At 40.6% G+C, this 17,819-nt stretch overlaps 1 protein-coding gene across 2 annotated transcripts in view; it reads left to right on the plus strand.

Moving 5' to 3' along the window:
* The first annotated feature begins 1,045 nt into the window (after positions 1-1,045).
* SLC38A10 (solute carrier family 38 member 10) overlaps positions 1,046-17,819 on the plus strand; it is an 81,751-nt gene continuing 64,977 nt past the window's right edge. The window contains exons 1-4 of one of the 2 annotated variants that reach the window (XM_025165846.2): positions 1,046-1,381; positions 8,633-8,750; positions 14,371-14,416; positions 17,111-17,204. In XM_025165846.2, coding sequence (XP_025021614.1) covers positions 1,277-1,381; positions 8,633-8,750; positions 14,371-14,416; positions 17,111-17,204 — 363 coding nt within the window. In that variant the 5' untranslated portion in view covers positions 1,046-1,276. The remainder of the gene's footprint in view (positions 1,382-8,632; positions 8,751-14,370; positions 14,417-17,110; positions 17,205-17,819) is intronic. The other variant, XM_007419855.4, reaches the window with a different exon arrangement.

A 17,819-nucleotide genomic window follows, 5' to 3' on the forward strand; every position in this document is an offset into this window, starting at 1 on the left:
TCCTGATTGATTCCTCAGACTTTGATTTCCATAGGCTTTGATTGTCTCTGCCCACTATCTGGATTTACTGATTTAAGTCTGACTGACAGATCAGATTTAGGTTTCCTTTTAACGCTTCCATATGTGAACCTCTTGGTATGGGATTTCTTCTCAATCACTACATATGTTCTATTCAACTGCTACGAAGCTGTGCTCCCAAAACATGCTTAACCAGGTCAAGTAAAGATTTAGGAGCTGCTTTTACACAACATGCTAACCTTGGGTAAGATTAACCTTGTTTAATTTTTTAGTGGCTTAATTTCTTATATAAATCCAACCCCACTGGTCACCTTTATAATTCACATTATTGTGTGAAGCAATGGGCTAATTCCGTACCCAGGTTAAGCAGGTTGTGCAAATGCAGATGAAGGGTACCCACATGGGTGCTCCGCCTCCTTCCTATTCAGCCCTGGAACTCGCTACACACCTGAGAGTTAATGGTGTCGTTATCAGACGCAGGGGCTGAGAAAGTGCTGGAATGCTGTATCCAGGCAACAGCGCTCTCCCGCTGTAACTTTTGTTCAACCGCTTATTGGTTGTGTGTTCCCTTGCTGCTTCTCTGTCAGTAGATGGGTCCTATCGCACCCATCTCCTTTCGTATTACGTGAGTGTATTATGTAAAAGTTCACCAAGTTTCTTTCTCCCGAGAGTAGGCGCCATTACTCAGTCTAACCAAATTCGAGAGAGGTTCCTGCCGTACAAAATCAGCCCACGTTGCTCCGGCTACGTGGAACCGCCACCTTCGCGTTGGTTTTCCGCGGCGACCCACGTGGAGTAACCCGCTCCAGGACTATCCCGCGAGCTCGGCTCCGCCGCAGCATCAAAGGAAACTGTCCGGAAGGGAAAGCTCCCCTCCCCCTCCGCCGCGATCTGGTAGGTGGCAACTGCCGGCGTCACGAGGAGTTGCTACGGCAACTTCGGTCCCCCGCTTCAGTCAGGGAGTCCTCCGGGGCAGGTACAACGCTGTTCCCATTGTGCCGCTCTAGGCAACCGGCCCTCTGTGGTTTTGCATCCCGGAAGCGCCAACAGAGCAGGGGAATTAGGAAGTGTGTGCGACGTGTGCGTTTGGAGCCGGCTTTGGGGGAGAGTTTGTTTTGGTGCGAGGCTAGTGCTAAAACGGCGCCCTGACCCCGCCGTAGTCTGGCGCTCCGTGGGGGCGTGGAGCTGTCATTTCCCTCCCTCCTCAAAGCCCTCTTCCCTGTTACCTGCCCGCTCTCCCCAACGTCCTTTTTCGGGAATGGCTTCCTCCCCGTCTTCGGGTTCCAACTGGGGCCTGATCATGAACATCGTGAACAGCATTGTCGGGGTTAGCGTTCTGACGATGCCCTTCTGCTTCCGACAGGTCAGTCTGGTTTTGCACGCGCATCCCCTCCCTTGTTAAGTGTTGTGGGAATTATGGGTCTCCTGCATGTCCAGGGTTCCCCCTCAGGCCACCTGACCGGTCCTGGCTTCGTCGGTCTGTCGAAGATGGTCTGCGCGGCAGGGTGACCTTTCAGTAACTGCCATTCTTCTCGTTCCCGGGCATCTTTGTGTTGGAAAAGTTGCTCCTGTACAATATTTTTCAGTTAATAGATGGACAGTGGGAAGCCCAGAGGCAAGAGAAACTACTCATTCTAATTAGCGTATTGATTTTGTTGCCAGTTTAAAGATGTGGTTGTCTCTGGTTCTTATTCCTTAAAAACTGCTTGGTACTTATGGCCACTTTATGCCCTCTTTTATGCTAAGCCTTGTGCCCTTTTATTACTTGCTTTAACTTTTAAATGTATTCAGTAGTTATAAGTTCTAGCGAGCCAGTTTGGTGTACTGGTTAAGGCACCAGGCTAGAAACTGGGAGATCATGAGTTCTAGTCCTGCCTGCGGTACAAAACCAGCTGGGCCAGCCACTCTCTCTCGGCCTTAGGAAAGAGGCAATAGCAAACCACTTCCAAAAATCGTGCCAGGAAAACTGCAGGGACTAGTCCAGGCAGTCTCCAGGAGTCAGTACTAACTCAGAGGCACGCGCACACAGACACACATTTATATACACACACGTGTGTGTGTGTGTGTTCTGTGTACTGAAATTGACATGCTTGTCATTGCCTTTGTCTTGAGCAAGGGTTAATTCTTGTTTTTAAGAAAAACGGATTTTAAGCCACTTACAAACTATTGTTTGCTTAGTATTATGCTGTATTAATGGTTATTAATTATATAAAATATACAGATTGAACATTCAGATTAGGAGCAGTAGCATGTAGTGTGGATTGCTTGTTATACTGCCCAAAATTGTGTTTGATCTTTTCATTCTTACTTCATATTCTTTTTAAATCCAGTTATACTGTCTGTTCTTAGAACATCTATCCTACAGTACTGATGTAAAAGAGAATAGTATGTAAAAATAAGAATTCTCTTGATATATGAATTCCAAGGTTCATTCAATTTTTCATGCTTTTTCTCACTCTCATATTGGCTAGTCATGTATTTGTTATAACTTGGAGCTTAGACACTGGTTCACCTGTGTGACTTGTCTGGCAGGCACAAAAATGTCACAGAATTGGGAAATGTAGAAAAACTTTATTTGGATGTTTCATAAATTGAAGAATGATAGAAACTCTTTTCTGTCATCATTAAACTAATCTTATATTCATGTGACAGTCATGTATACCTTGTTTCTTTTTTTCTATTTTCCCTTCCGCATCACCATTTCTATGTACTGCTTTCTTGGATGTTTAGAGGCTATCAGATGGTGGAATCCAGTGTAAAGCAGATTTTAGAAACATACGCCCCCAGATTGTTTCATATTAAGAAATACCTGCTAGGAGATACATTTCCTAAGAGCCAGTTTAGTGTAGTGGGTAAGGCATCAGGCTAGAAACCGGGAGACTGTGAGTTCTAGTCCTATCTTAGCTGGGTGCCCTTGGGCCAGTCACTCTCTCTCAGCCTTAGGAAGAAGACAATGGCAAAACCATTCTGAAAACTTGCCAAGAAAACTGTAGGGACTTGTTCAGGCAGTCACCAGGAGCCAATGCTGACCTGAAGGCACCAAAAAAAAAAAAAAAGATAAATTTCCTATGTTTGCATTACATGGCATCAAAGGATAGAGAGACCTGCAATATATTGTTTTTGCAGTCATTAAGAAAAATGTATATATTTTTTGCTTAATATGGGATATATTGTATGTACATCACATGCACCGAAGTGAAGCTGCCTGTCCAATGAATAGGTGGCATACAAATTGTAATAAATAAATATGCAGCTCCCCTATAACTGTCTTCACTAGCTTGGCACCCTCCAGATGTGTTGGAATTCAGCTCTGTAATTCCCAGCCATTGCAACCATTAAATGTAATGTTGGAGATAATAGAAGTTGTGACCCAGTACATTTCAAGGATGCCATATTATCACAACTCCCCTAGGAGATAAACATAGAAAGTGCTCTGGTGGCTTCTATAAAAGATTTATTTAGCTCGGAATCCTGTTTTCCATTATGCTAGCCAAATACCGATGAATAGTCCTTAAATAGGATATGAGGTCAACAGTCTACATCAGTGTTGCATCCTTCAATTAATATTCAGTAGCATGTCATCTGGAGTTCCCAATTCTACCACACTTTTTAATGCAAGGTTTCACAGCATATTTTCCATTAGATTACATATCATATAAATGAAGATAATAGGAAAACTCAGAATAGTTTACAGTATATCTGTTGAATTCTTCTGGGATTTTTAAAATTTTTCCAGTCTAGCCTAAAACCTTGGGATTTTCCTATCCAAGTTCTAACAGGTCCAACCTTGCTTTGCTTTTCAAAAACAGCCAGGGTCAGCGAGGAGCTACTACTTAGCTGGACACTATCCAGTTAATAATTTCTACAAAAAGTCAGCTTCTTCTGAAATGTTTTGATTTGTAGTAATTTATAAAATGTTATAAGTGAAAGGGGAAATTTGCAATTTGATACTTCATAGGCTTATTTTGAAATAAGTCACACACAGTTGAAAGCAATATAAAGTTTCCTCGAACTGAGCTTGACTCCTGGTGACCAGATGAATACAGTACATCCATGTTGTTCTCTTGGCAACATTAATGAAGGTTTGCCATTTCCTTCTTCTGGGATGTTGTTTGACTTCCCAGTCTAGTCTCTCATTCAATTTCTACAGTGGGGCAAAAAAGTATTTAGTCAGCCACCAATTGTGCAAGTTCTCCCACTTAAAAAGATGAGAGAGGCCTGTAATTTTCATCATAGGTATACCTCAACTAGGAGAGACAAAATGAGAAAAAAAATCCAGAAAATCACATTGTCTGATTTTTAAAGAATTTATTTGCAAATCATGGTGGAAAATAAGTATTTGGTCACCTACAAACAAGCAAGATGTCTGGCTCTCACAGACCTGTAACTACTTCTTTAAGAGGCTCCTCTGTCCTCCACTCGTTACTTGTAGTAATGGCACCTGTTTGACCTTGTTATCAGTATAAAAGACACCTGTCCACAACCTCAAACAGTCATACTCCAAACTCCACTATGGCCAAGACCAAAGAGCTGTCGAAGGACACCAGAAACAAAATTGTAGACCTGCACCAGGCTGGGAAGACTGAATCTGCAATAGGCAAGCAGCTTGGTGTGAAGAAATCAACTGTGGGAGCAATAATTAGAAAATGGAAGACATATAAGACCACTGATAATCTCCCTCAATCTGGGCCTCCACGCAAGATCTCACCCCGTGGGGTCAAAATGATCACAAGAATGGTGAGCAAAAATCCCAGAACCACACGGGGGGACCTAGTGAATGACCTGCAGAGAGCTGGGACCAAAGTAACAAAGGCTACCATCAGTAACACACTACGCTGCCAGAGACTCAAATCCTGCAGTGCCAGATGTGTCCCCCTGCTTAAGCCAGTACATGTCCGGGTCCATCTGAAGTTTGCTAGAGAGCATTTGGATGATCCAGAAGAGGATTGGGAGAATGTCATATGGTCAGATGAAACCAAAGTAGAACGTTTTGGTCTAAACTCAACTCGTTGTGTTTGGAGGAGAGAGAATGCTGAGTTGCATCCAAAGAACACCATACCTACTGTGAAGCATGGGGGTGGAAACATCATGCTTTGGGGCTGTTTTTCTGCAAAGGGACCAGGACGACTGATCCGTGTAAAGGAAAGAATGAATGGGGCCATGTATCGTGAGATTTTGAGTGAACACCTCCTTCCATCAGCAAGGGCATTGAAGATGAAACATGGCTGGGTCTTTCAGCATGACAATGATCCCAAACACACTGCCCGGGCAACGAAGGAGTGGCTTCGTAAGAAGCATTTCAAGGTCCTGGAGTGGCCTAGCCAGTCTCCAGATCTCAACCCCATGGAAAACCTTTGGAGGGAGTTGAAAGTCTGTGTTGCCCAGCGACAGCCCCAAAACATCACTGCTCTAAAGGAGATCTGCATGGAGGAATGAGCCAAAATACCAGCAACAGTGTGTGAAAACCTTGTGAAGACTTACAGAAAACGTTTGACCTCTGTCATTGCCAACAAAGGATATATAACAAAGTATTGAGGTGAACTTTTGATATTGACCAAATACTTATTTTCCACCATGATTTGCAAATAAATTCTTTAAAAATCAGACAATGTGATTTTCTGGATTTTTTTTCCCATTTTGTCTCTCATAGTTGAGGTATATCTATGATGAAAATTACAGGCCTCTCTCATCTTTTGGAGTGGGAGAACTTGCACAATTGGTGGCTGACTAAATACTTTTTTGCCCCACTGTAACTAGGTCTGCTTAGTTTTTTCAGGCTCAGCCATGGTCTGGTACATTATTTGTGTTTATTACACACAGACTGAACAGAGAGAAAAGGGTCCTGGTCACACCACATATATCAGCAATGCAAGAATGTCTGTGTCATACCCCAGCGACAGTTTTGGGAATTGTCAATATAAATAAGTTGTTAACACTATCTGCAGCTCTTGCATTTCATCTCCCTCTGAATGTGCTGTTTACTATTTCCTCCTATCATCTAATCATGAGTATATATGATTGACACACACTCCTCATTCTGAAGTTACCATTTTCATTTAGGTTAATGTGTGTAATGGTGGTCCATAAAAATTTAGTGCCACAAATGTCTGTTGTTTTTAGGCCTGATAAATATGTAGTTCTACAACACAGGTTTTTAGCAGGTAAGAGACTAAACTTATGGAATGGATTTTTTAGGTAGCTAAGAAAATAGATAGCCTGACATTGCTTTTTAAAAAAAAAAAAAAAATTAAATGATTGGAAAACAATTGTTGCAAACAATTAAAATTGTTGTTATCAGAAGATTTCAACCAATCAAGATATTTAGCTATTGGTTAGTTCCATCTTTTTCCCAACAGATGGCATTAACATGAAGCAAAGCAAAACACTTGAGTCATTTAAGTAGGTCTGTTAACAGATGGCATCATGATGTAGATCTACATCAAGGTATTCTTGGTAGAATAGTTGATTAGTCAAAAAATAAACATAGTTCTTTGATCAAATTCATCCATCAAAAGGCCTGCCATTGTCAGCTTTAACTTTGGGCTAATTTAGAAAAAAGAGTGCCTGTTTTCTAGCTGCTTATCACTCTCAATATCTGCTGTTTGCAGTTTGCTGTTTGTTGAATATGGAACATATTCTGCAAAGCAAGTGTTAGCTTAGACCATGTTTCCTTGTAACAGATATCTAACCTTCAAGCATTCACTGATTTTATGCATTCCTTATGGGGAAAGGGAGATGAGAATTTCTGGAATGATCTGAGTGCTCCAGAATGTATACCTTTGGTACATGTATCCCAGGCAACTTTTGCTGTTGCCTTTTCTTATGAAGTTCTTGCAGTATAAAAATAATGGCAGTGCAATCTTACATTTCAGAGAATGCAGTTATATTGTGTATAACAGGGTTTGTTCTCCAATAAAAAAAAATATATAGGGCAGGAATCTAAAACTCACTTGCATCTCATTTACTACATTTATCTAAAAATACTAAATATTGAAATTATAAAGCAATTTATAGATAAACCATTTTAAGAAAAATGTAAGCATGAAGGTTAAATAATCCTAGACAAAAGGGTGGGGGGATGTTGAAAGATTTATTGTGCAAGATAGCAGGGACATTGAGAGTTTAAACCTATTGAGGCTGTAGTTGTAGAAGATCTGCATTTGTCACTGCCTTCTGTGGGAACACATACTCTTTCTTCTTTCTCTGTCTGACTGGTTCTAATGCTGCTGCAGCAGCAGCAGCAGCAGCAAAGAGCACCTCATGCCTCTTGTTTCTGTTTTAGGCCATGGAGATCAATGTCCCCACTGATAAATAAACGAAGAGCCTGTGTTGGTCAAGGGACATTCAGAGGCATAGTTGATTTTTCAGCACTGGACTTAACAGGAGGTGGACTGCTGTTAGTAATTAAGTGCTTGTGGTTGTAAAAATGCTTACTACCAGTGATATGTGGTTATGCACATGAACATCTGGTCACAGATGCTTTCCCAGTGCACGGCAGCACTTGTTAACAGATGCTGCTAATAGATGCTGTGGTCCTTGGTTGCATGAATGACGTGGTGGAAGATCACAGTAGTAGAATGCTAACTCCTTTACAACTTCTGTCCAGTAAGACTGTATGTATGTAGCCTTTGTATGAGCACTTCCTATTCTACATCTGGAAATGGCTGTGATAATCTTCATTTTGTGGAAAAATGTCTTGTGGCAATTTTTTAAAAGGAACATTCAGAAAGCTCTGGTTGTTCCAATACCACAGCTACCAACTGATGTCAATAACCCTTCCCTTGAGGAAAAAGGCTTTTACAGCTCTTTGGATTTAAAGGGTCCTTAGAGTAGGTCATTGGCTTGTTATGCATGCAGTTGCCAGAAGCTCTGAAGCTGCAACTCCTTTGACTAAAACAGAACAAATAGCAGCTGTGATTAAAATGTAGCACCACTTGTTCCTGTCCAGTGTCATGCATTGTTTTCATAAATGTTCAGCTATTCAGGTTCTTTCCCCCTCCTTCCCCCAAAATCCTTCCACTTCCTCTGCAAATGTGTCTAGAGAGCAAACCAGCACAATGCTTTCAGGACAGGTAGCTAACAGGGTAATTTATGTTTGTGCTGTAAGTAGATAGAACAGCCAGTTTTACTTGTGCAGAGGAGTTCAAACCCCTGGATCAACAGCATGCTAACTTGTTTAACATGAATCTGGTAGTAGCTAGAGACAGATCACTATTCTGGAATAGGCCCAAAACCTGTCACAACAGCAGGGCAGGAAGGCTTTTTCTCTTCCATAAATTGCTTTGGCTTCCCTTTCCAAGCAAGGAGGTATTGCAACTGAACCATTTAGTAAACAGGTGGCTGCTCTATATCTTTGCCATAAACTGTGGGTGTGAGAGAGAGTGAAAGAAAGAGAGAAAGAATAAAATTGAACTCATACGTCATATTTTGGCTGACTGCTGCTCAGAGACAAGGGAATCTCCCTTAACAGGCTAGTGTGTGCCTGCAAATAAAACCTGGCAGCCTCTAGGTGACACAGGATGGCAGTAAGAATACATAAAATAAGAACTGTATGGGGGGAGGGATGTTGATTATTCATGTAGTACTTATACGATTTCCCCTTCCTATTTTGTAGTGTGGCATCTTTCTGGGAGCCCTGCTGCTTATTTTCTGCTCCTGGATGACTCATCAATCCTGTATGTTCCTAGTGAAATCAGCAAATCTCAGCAAACGCAGGACCTATCCTGGGCTAGGTGAGCATGCTCAACTTGAGGGTGGTTTCATGCTGGTCTTATATTCCATTTTCCTAATTTACAACTTCATATTAGTGTGGCTGAATTATTCAGAGTATATGAATTGTCTCCCTCCCCCACCCCAAATACTCATTTCTCTTCTCCTTTATATAGCACAGAGATTTAATTCTTCAAAGATGACATGAAATGCTTCAATTCAATGGGCTCGGAAGAAGGGAATGGTCCAAATATAGGTTCTTCAGAAGAGAGCTCGCCTACTTGGTGTTTGCTATAAATTGTTGGTCTCTGCCCAAACCCACTCACTTTCCCTGCCCAGCATGCTGCTGAGGATGTTGGGTTCTGCCAGTAGAGACCCTAGTATGGACTGTGGCCTTCTTGGAGCGTGTGCTTGTGGCAGCTTAAGGGGGAGGTTAAGGGAAACAGTGTTCAAAGTTTCAAGCAGCCAAGAACACTGAAACATCTGCAAGATTCATGTGTGGTTTTTTGGCAAGGCCCAGCAGTCCTCTTCCTCTTAGTTTGCCGTTATGTCTTGGCACCAGGATCACCATCTATTTTTGACCTCTCCTCTGATTCCCAAGGATTGAGGGGTGGGTGGGGGGAGCAGCAGAGAAGATACGTGGCGAGGCCTGAGGATTCAAACATTTCTGCTTGGTATGCATTCTCTTGCTGGAAAACAAGTCATGAGCAGGGGTGGGATAGTCTCTCTCGGGCTTTCTTTTAAGCGGCTGTTCCAGAAGAAGGGCGAGTACCATTACCCATTTAAAGTTTGCTCATTGCAGAGGAGGAGTTTGTCCCTGGGGGTGGCAGAGGTGAAAGATTCTCATGGCAGGATATGCTGTTTTCTGCCCTCACACAGCTGTAACCCCATCATGTGTTTCCTGAGGTGCCTCTTGGGGAGTCAGAGTGGGGAACTGGCTGGTCTCTCTGCCGAAAAAGGATTTAAAGCAATGTGCAGTCTCCTTAGTGACTGCTGAAAGACGGATACCCTCAGTTCCTCTGTTGCCCGAGGCTACTTCATTTAGCTGCATAGTATAGGCATTGCAAAATATGTCCATTGGCAGCAACAAAAAAACCAACAAGACCTGTGGTCTTGAAGGTTAAACCTTAGCTGCAAAATATATGCTTTATTATAACTCTTTTCTCTTGAGGGAGAGGAAGAGGGGGATCAAATGTAGCTCTTCCTCCTTAACACCAGATGCCCATAATCATTGATTTCCCCTTCTGTGTCACAATAAGTCTTTATACACTCCCCTTTTGACTGAATACATTAAGTCCTGTTTACCTTGGGTTGTCTGCCAGGAATAAGAGGTTCCCTTCACTTTCTAAAACTAAGCAGCTTAGAAACACAGAAGGGTCAGTAAATGCTTCCAAACTTTCTGGCACATAAACATTGGTGCGGAAAGAAATAGCTTCCCTTTCTGCCTGCCTTTGCCCTGGGAGTGATGCCATCAGCCAGAGCGGGGAGAATGCCTGGGAAAAAGGCATCCTTAGCCCAAGGGAAGGCTTTACTGCTAGAGTCATCCTGATGCATCAAGGTTGAGCAGCTACACACAGCAGCCTTTGTCATTCCCTTTCTTCTACACCGGTCCAGCTGCAAGCGATCCTGGCAGAACCTAAGCTGATTCTGTGGGAGGCTTTGGCAGCTTTGAAGGATGCATGAATGGTTTACAAATTAACTTAATTTAAGCTATGTCTTCCGGAAGAACATTCAAAGCTTTGGCTACAAGAGCCAAAGCAGCCAAGAAACAATAGGAATAAACAAAACACCTCTAAACATTATTTGGAAGGGGGATGGAGGGCGAAGGAACATTTGTTATGTGCTGAGTCCAGCAAATCAGCGGCATTTGTCTCTTAGAAACTAAGAACTGTGTGTTTTATGTTTATTTTTAACCATTGTGGAGCTATGGAAGGATAATTTAAAATAACTTATCCTTTAACGTTGTCTGTGTATTTTCCAGGCATAGATATGGAGGTAATACCGGAAGCGTCCAACCTCATTTTATCTTTGTGATAAAATTAAACATGTTCTCCTGTATATGTGAACACTAGGAAATCCTTACTCTAGAACAGTTCTTGCAGGCATAGGAATAACATGGTCTGTGCACCATCAGAATCCTGAAGATGGAGAAATTGTTTGCTTAACAATTCCCCACATACTGCCAAGTTCAAAGGCAAGTCTATTTCTTGAGAGTGCTGGCTATGCCGCAGTTCTAGTTGCTTTTCCTTAATGGTTCAGCAAAGCTGGAATTTAGATATCTTTAAGAAAGTTAAAAGGGTTGGGTCATTTTATTTAAGTCCAGATTTGGGGCTTGCTTTATATTTTTATCATTTTGGCCACCTGGCTTGAATTTAAGCAGATCTGAGAGTGGTAAGCACCTGGGTGGGAAAAGGTGGGGATGCTGTTTCAAGTATACTGCCTTATGTTTCATGAAGTAAGAAAGGCAAGGTATAAATGCGTATAACAGACCTAACACATATATAGTGGTAATGAATATATTTTACTTTGAACGTGTTTGAGATTATGTGCCTACAGGTAGATGTTGGGAGATATGGAAAGTATTTTACTTACTTTTATTTATGTATTTAACTTGGTATACTGCTAACTAGCAATCTTTCAGCAGTTGTAAAATAAAAACTATTTATTATTTACCTGGAATCAATATTAACCATGAGTATAGAATTTAATATGATTGAAATTATTAAAGAGCAGTAAAGAAGTCTGAGGGCATGAAGTTATCTTTGAGATAGATATACACATTTTAATGTATGAGACTAAAGCTTAATATTTTCATCACCAGTATATCTGACAAACTAAAACTTTGAGTGTGAGCTTGGTTGAAAGCCATCTTCACTTAATTATGAAGCTTCCTGGGATACTTTGGGTCAGTCACTCTTTTTCAGCCTGATGTACCTCACAGGACTGTTGTTATGGAGATAAAATCAGGGAGACCCTCATATATCCTGCCTTGAACTTTCAGAGGAAAGGTGTGATATAAATGCAACCAAAGGTTGTATCCACAGCTTTATAAACTAGAGGGCAACCTCTTCCAACCTGATACCTTCTTATTGCATTAGACTATACTTCTTGCCAACCATCAGTAGCCAGAATGCCCTATTATGGCCACAGTGGCTAAGGATGGTGTGAGTGGTAGCCCAATACATCTAAAGGGTATCATCCCTAGGCTGGCATCTTGATTGTAATGATCACTTGCTAGCTACTACCCAATAGGCATAACTTGACATCCTAAAACATTGTTCTTAATCACTTCCAGTGTCTGACAGAATCCTTCTGTTTATTCTGTCCACCACTTCTCCAATGATGAATTTTTCACCCGACCTTACTCCAAAAACTCCAAGTTCTCTTCTGAAAGGTTGCTATTTCTCCTACTATTACCTAGTCAGTCGGTTTTCTCCTGACACTGATGAGGTACCAAATGAAAATCTGAAATGGTGATGGTCTGGAATATGCACCGATGAATGAATTTGGTTTATTAACTTGTATTTACAGCTGGCTTTATTTCTAAGGATTAAGTCAAGTAGGTTCTTCCTTTTCTTATGACAAAAACAGGCATTTATTCCTAAATATCAGCAGGAAGCCGTATGGTCTGGCTTACATGTTGAAATAACTGCTCACAAGCAGTTTTTTTTCATGTGAACAATGGAATGCCCGAGAACATTCTTATAGACAATCCCAGTGGCTACTTCCATGGAGAATAAAACCCAGATTTCTAATTTCCAGCACACCCATTTAACTCAAGTAGCTACTGTGATCTTCTGGAAAGACCTCCCATGAAGTTATACTGAGCATGCAAATTGACCACCCATGCAAGTAACAATTTCCATAATCAGATAATGTATGAACTACCTCTGAGTGTGTGACTTTAAACTGTTAATATTATTCTCCAAGTTTCCTAAAGGCCTTTCTAAAGCTCCTCTACATTGAGTATTAAAAGAATGACTCCCTCTGATAGTTTTTTTTTTTTTTTCTGGAGAGAGACAGGGAGACAGAATTCGGGCAAACTTCTTTCCCTGCCAGCATTTGGTTATTTTGGCCCTCTTTATTTTCTTCCACGAAAGCATGTGAAGATAAGGTTCTCAAATCAACAAAGTTGCTAATCCCTTTTGGATTGGACGTTTAGACTTTTATAAGGCTAAAGAAAGAACAAATCTAAAACTTTTGTAATATGAGTCCCCACCCCAATAATCTCTTGAAACAAATCATTAAAATTTATCTTAACGCTTCATTTACAAGTTTGCTCTTGGGACTAATTTTTCTATGCCTATTCTATATTGGAGCTAGGGAAGTAAGTCCGTTTGTACCTAAATGTATATGTACACAAACATTTTTAAAGCAAAGAAGAGCATAGGAAACGGATATTTACAAGTACTTTCCTTAGAAAACTAGTCATGAGATTTAAATTGTAGAATTAGAACATGATAGCAGATGAAAAGTAAAAGCATAACTAAGCATCCAACTTGCCACTCTCAGCTAAACTGGGCTTGCATCAAAATTCTCTTTTGAAATAAATTTGAATTACTTTTCTGTCCTCCTCCCCTTCTCCACAGATTTACTGAGGATGAGCCATCAAGGACATTTGCATCAGTGGGCCTGCCTTTGTTGTATTCTGTTTTCTTACTTGTTTTAATTGAAAACCAGTGATTCTTTTTCAATTGAGAAATTGATTTCTAAGGAGACATTATCCTTGGCCTTCACTTTGTAGAGGGAGGTGCTTTCTCTTGTCTTCATCCTTCTGTTACATTCCTGCACTAGGGTGGCTATTTAAAAAAAACAACACAGATTTCCCCAAGAGAATAAGTACATTCTGCAAAGTGAGGTTGAAAGCTAGTTGCCCTCTGTAAACATTTCACATGAATGTGGCATTAGTAATGGTCCCAGTTAAAAAGGTTCTCTCTCAGAATTGGAGGTGGTAATTTTCCTCTTACCCTCATAGTCAAATGCCTTTTGAAAATGCAAGCTGAGCTTTCCAGAGCGGCAGTGATTTCAAGGATGCTGATTGTTTTGTGCGGCAAGCAGTGATCAGTGCATGAAATAATAATTTAAAAAAATCTATTGGTCAAATCCTTTGGTGTGGTGGTGAATCATGGATATGGTCAGGGTGGTTGAGCATTCCGGGCACCCATCTCAGTCCTCCCATCAGCAGCACAAAGTGGTTCGGGTGTAGTGGGGCAGGAAAGAATGAAAACGGGAACTCAACTGAAATTTTGCACTGCAGTAACTTTTAGCCACACAATCTCTTACGCTCACATATTTTCTTTTCAGTGCCGCCTTTCTTCTTTTAATGGTTACCATGTGTAACTCCTACTTAGTGCTGTTGGTTTGGGGAGGGGGGAGGGAAGAAGAACCTGTTTTGAATCTTTCTTCCAAATTTGTTTTCATGTGGCTTCTGATTTGTGAATGGTATGTCAAGGGGGAAAAAAAATCCCAAGTGGTGGTGGGATGGAAGAAAACCAACTCTGAAATACAAAACTAGCAAAACCCTGCCTTCTGAATTGCCTCTGGTGAGTGATATTCATTTTATACATGCCACGTTTTGAACATATGTTTGAATAACAATTGTGATGATGTGTTTTCCCCTCCCCACTTTTTCTTTTTTTTTAGCCTTCCATGCCTATGGAAAATCTGGTAAAATGCTTGTGGAAACCAGGTACTTTCTTTTCCCCCTTTCCCCCTCAAGATTCAAGTATTTTAAATTTTGTTAACTGCTTAATATGCAAGTTGTTCTTATCTCTGAAGTTTTGATGTTTTATCTATAGTTTCATGTTCTATTTCTACTAATCACTCCTTTCCAGAACTTGGCATATTTATCCAGCTGGGGGGTAAGCATGGTGCTAATGTAGGGAAAACATGTAATACACATTCATAAGTCCAATTTTAAAAGCTCTTCCTAGGACTTTAGATTCCCTAGCAATCAGTGCTCAGTTGCCAGGAAAGCTGGGAGATATGCATACTTAAAGGTTCAGACAAAACATTGCAGTACTTCTGATTGGCAGAAGATATTTACACTTGAGAATGATTTGTCTGCATTATAGATATGTAGGCCCTCCATCTTCTGTATATCCAGCTGGCCATTTCAACCATGATAATATGGTATGTATACAATTGTTCCCTTGAAATTTTGTGGCAGATCCCTACATTTGTTAAAGGTATTCTTAATCTTTTATTTTTTCTCACAAATTTGGTTAAAATGATTGACATAAATAGCTATATTTTCAGCCTCTGCATTTTTATGCTGAAGAGGATATTCCACTTGAAAAGCTTTGGATGCATACACATCTCTGCTACCCATTCAAATCTATAAATCATGTTGTGAACTGGTTTTTCACATGGGGAAAACAGTTGAGTGGTCCCACTTCAGTCGAAGGAGAGAGCCTTGAATAATTCAGTAGTGTCTTTTTATCTTGTTTGTAGTTATTTCCATCTCTGTAGAACAAGAACAACACTGGTCCACATTAACAAGTTTGTTGACAATAATATGGCATCATGCTCCTGCCATCATTTGAAGACCTTTAACTTCTAATGATAACTTTTCTTTTGTAAAGGGAAATGTCCCAAACAAGATCTTAACACTAGTTCACCACAAACTTGAATTTTAAAAGAGGAACTTAGACCTTTCCCATACATTATGCCTCTCTCAAAATAAGAAGAGGCACTAACTTTGATGGTAGTTTGAATACGAATGGCATCACAGGGCTGCTTTTTACGACTGAGATTCTCAGTCTGTGATCTGTTGGGAGCTGCCTGGTCATGTGATCCTGGCTTGCTTCTTTATCACCCAGCTTTGAACTGTTTTGAGAGGTGCCTAAAAATATTCTCAGGACTTCATTGCCATTAATCTTCCATGTTAGCAATTGCTATAATTGCTATTGGGGTCCTATGCAGTCAGAAAAGACAGGCGAAGTGATCCGTGCTTTTGTGACAGGGAAAGGTGCACGGGCTCACAGAATGATGTCTTAATTAAACTGCTGTCTGACTTCCTGCAAATTGTGAGGCCTATTCCACTCTTCACTGAGCAAGTATTGGCTTCTGCCTTGGACCTTCACCCCACTCTTGATTGTGTGCTCGATGGAATTCCCTAGAATATTCTAAATATATTTCTTACATACATGCATATATATAGTACATGAACATCCTTACTTGCACACACACATGTCTTTTATTGAAAGCAAATAAATGAGTAATATGTTTCTCCCAATATAGAGCTTCCATCTTATGTCTGGAAAAGCAGTTAAATTGACATGCAGCAATCTCCTTGCTGACTAGGTGCTTGGTTGTCTCTTTTATTAAAGTCTTATTAAGCATTTCCATTTTGCCCCTTTCCATAATGTCAGACTCATGGACAGAGTGAAACTATTTCATAAAACAGTTTCATTGCATAAAAGTAGTTATATATATCTCAGTGTCTATAAGTGTATATGCAAGGATGTATTTCCAGATTTTAGAGTACTTTCAAGGAAAGGGGAAGGGAGGAAGGGAAGGAGGGGAAGGGAAAAATAGCACTACTTTGGGGCGAGGGAAACACTGTTGTTCTTTGAAATGTTTATCTGTACTTTTTCTCTTCTATATGGGTGCAACAAACTATCCCCATATCTATCTGCAGAGAAGTGAAATAGATCTAGGCTACCTCATTAAATGTGCCACATGGGAGTGAAATTAGGAAGTGCTTATTTCCAAGCTTACAGAAGGAGAGGGAGAAGACATGGCAGTAGATGTGACGCTGCGCCACCTGGCCTGTACAGGAGATCCCTTGGAATTCTTAGGTAGTCTGTGAGGATTCTGTAGGGTAACAGTCAATATTAAGATCGTAAATATATGCAGGCAATCCCATTTAGTCAGTATAGGCTGCTAGCAATATTCTTGAGGTATGCCAAGACATGGCATCAATATGTAACTATTAACATCCAGCAACCATTAGTAAATATAGTTTTCCTGGAGTCCTGCCATGTCTCAGTGGTTGGTTGTTTCCCTTGAGATACATTTTCCTTAGATCTGGTGATTCCAAAAGCTTGTTGTAGTTGAGATGAGTGTATGGCTTCCAACATATTTCTCTCCACTGTGCTTGTTGGAGCCTACATTAGGAGCATGAAGTACAGTACCTTGATATTGAGTGGGAAAATTCCCCTTCAGTATACATAATTAATGCTTCTTCTGAAGCTGTCCTGTTCACAAAATGGTGAGAAGATTGTTGTTATCTAGGGTACCAGCAGTGAAAGATGGCTATATTCAGAAAATTTCTGAACATAGATCCCACTTGAATTCAGCAGTTAGCACATGGGTAAGTTATAAAGGTTTTATTCCAAGATTTTCTAGAATGACTGGTCCATTTTGTGTATTTTTGCAGTATGATTGGACTGATGCTGGGGACCTGTGTAGCTTTCTATGTTGTTATTGGAGACTTAGGATCAAACTTCTTTGCTCGATCACTTGGACTCCAGGTAAGCTTACTTTTTTAATGACCTTATCAATAGCAAATTAGATCAGTGCCTCTTTCATGTCTATATATAGAACAACATAGGGCATATTTGAAAGCTTGTCTGAATGGTGTTGGGGTAGTATACTCAAGCAGCCTGCCATTTTCAAAATTAATAGCTGGTACAGTAACTACAGAGCAGCCTGCCCCACAAAAACCTGACTTAAGGCAAATTAATTCCACTCATTCGCCATGAAGTTAGTGGTCAGGGTTCAATCCCAAGACTTCGGGGTTTTTTTGCAAATGTTTGTATTTCCAATTCATCAAGGTGGGGTGAAGGTAGACCAGGATCACCTGGTCGCTCTTCCTGTGACTTACAGTATGTTGGCAATGACTTCCAAATGTTTAACAATGGCAGCATTAATGTGACTGGCCCTTGCACATTAAATTATACTGGTGAAATAAGAAATCTGAGAAGTTGAGGATTTTTAGCGGAAAGACTGAGATTATTCAGACATGGTATTTAAAACAGATTTCAAGGCTCAGTATTTTAGTTGTTTAATAAAAACAAAGTAGCTCCTGCAAAACAGAAATTTGCCTAACCCTATTGTATATTTCTCATAGTTTATCAGCAAGATTG

This window comes from Python bivittatus, unplaced genomic scaffold, assembly GCF_059951505.1.
Source record: "Python bivittatus isolate LINGU-HERP-01145 unplaced genomic scaffold, Pbiv_v1 ctg000220_np1212, whole genome shotgun sequence".
Classification (NCBI taxonomy): Eukaryota; Metazoa; Chordata; class Lepidosauria; order Squamata; family Pythonidae; genus Python; species Python bivittatus.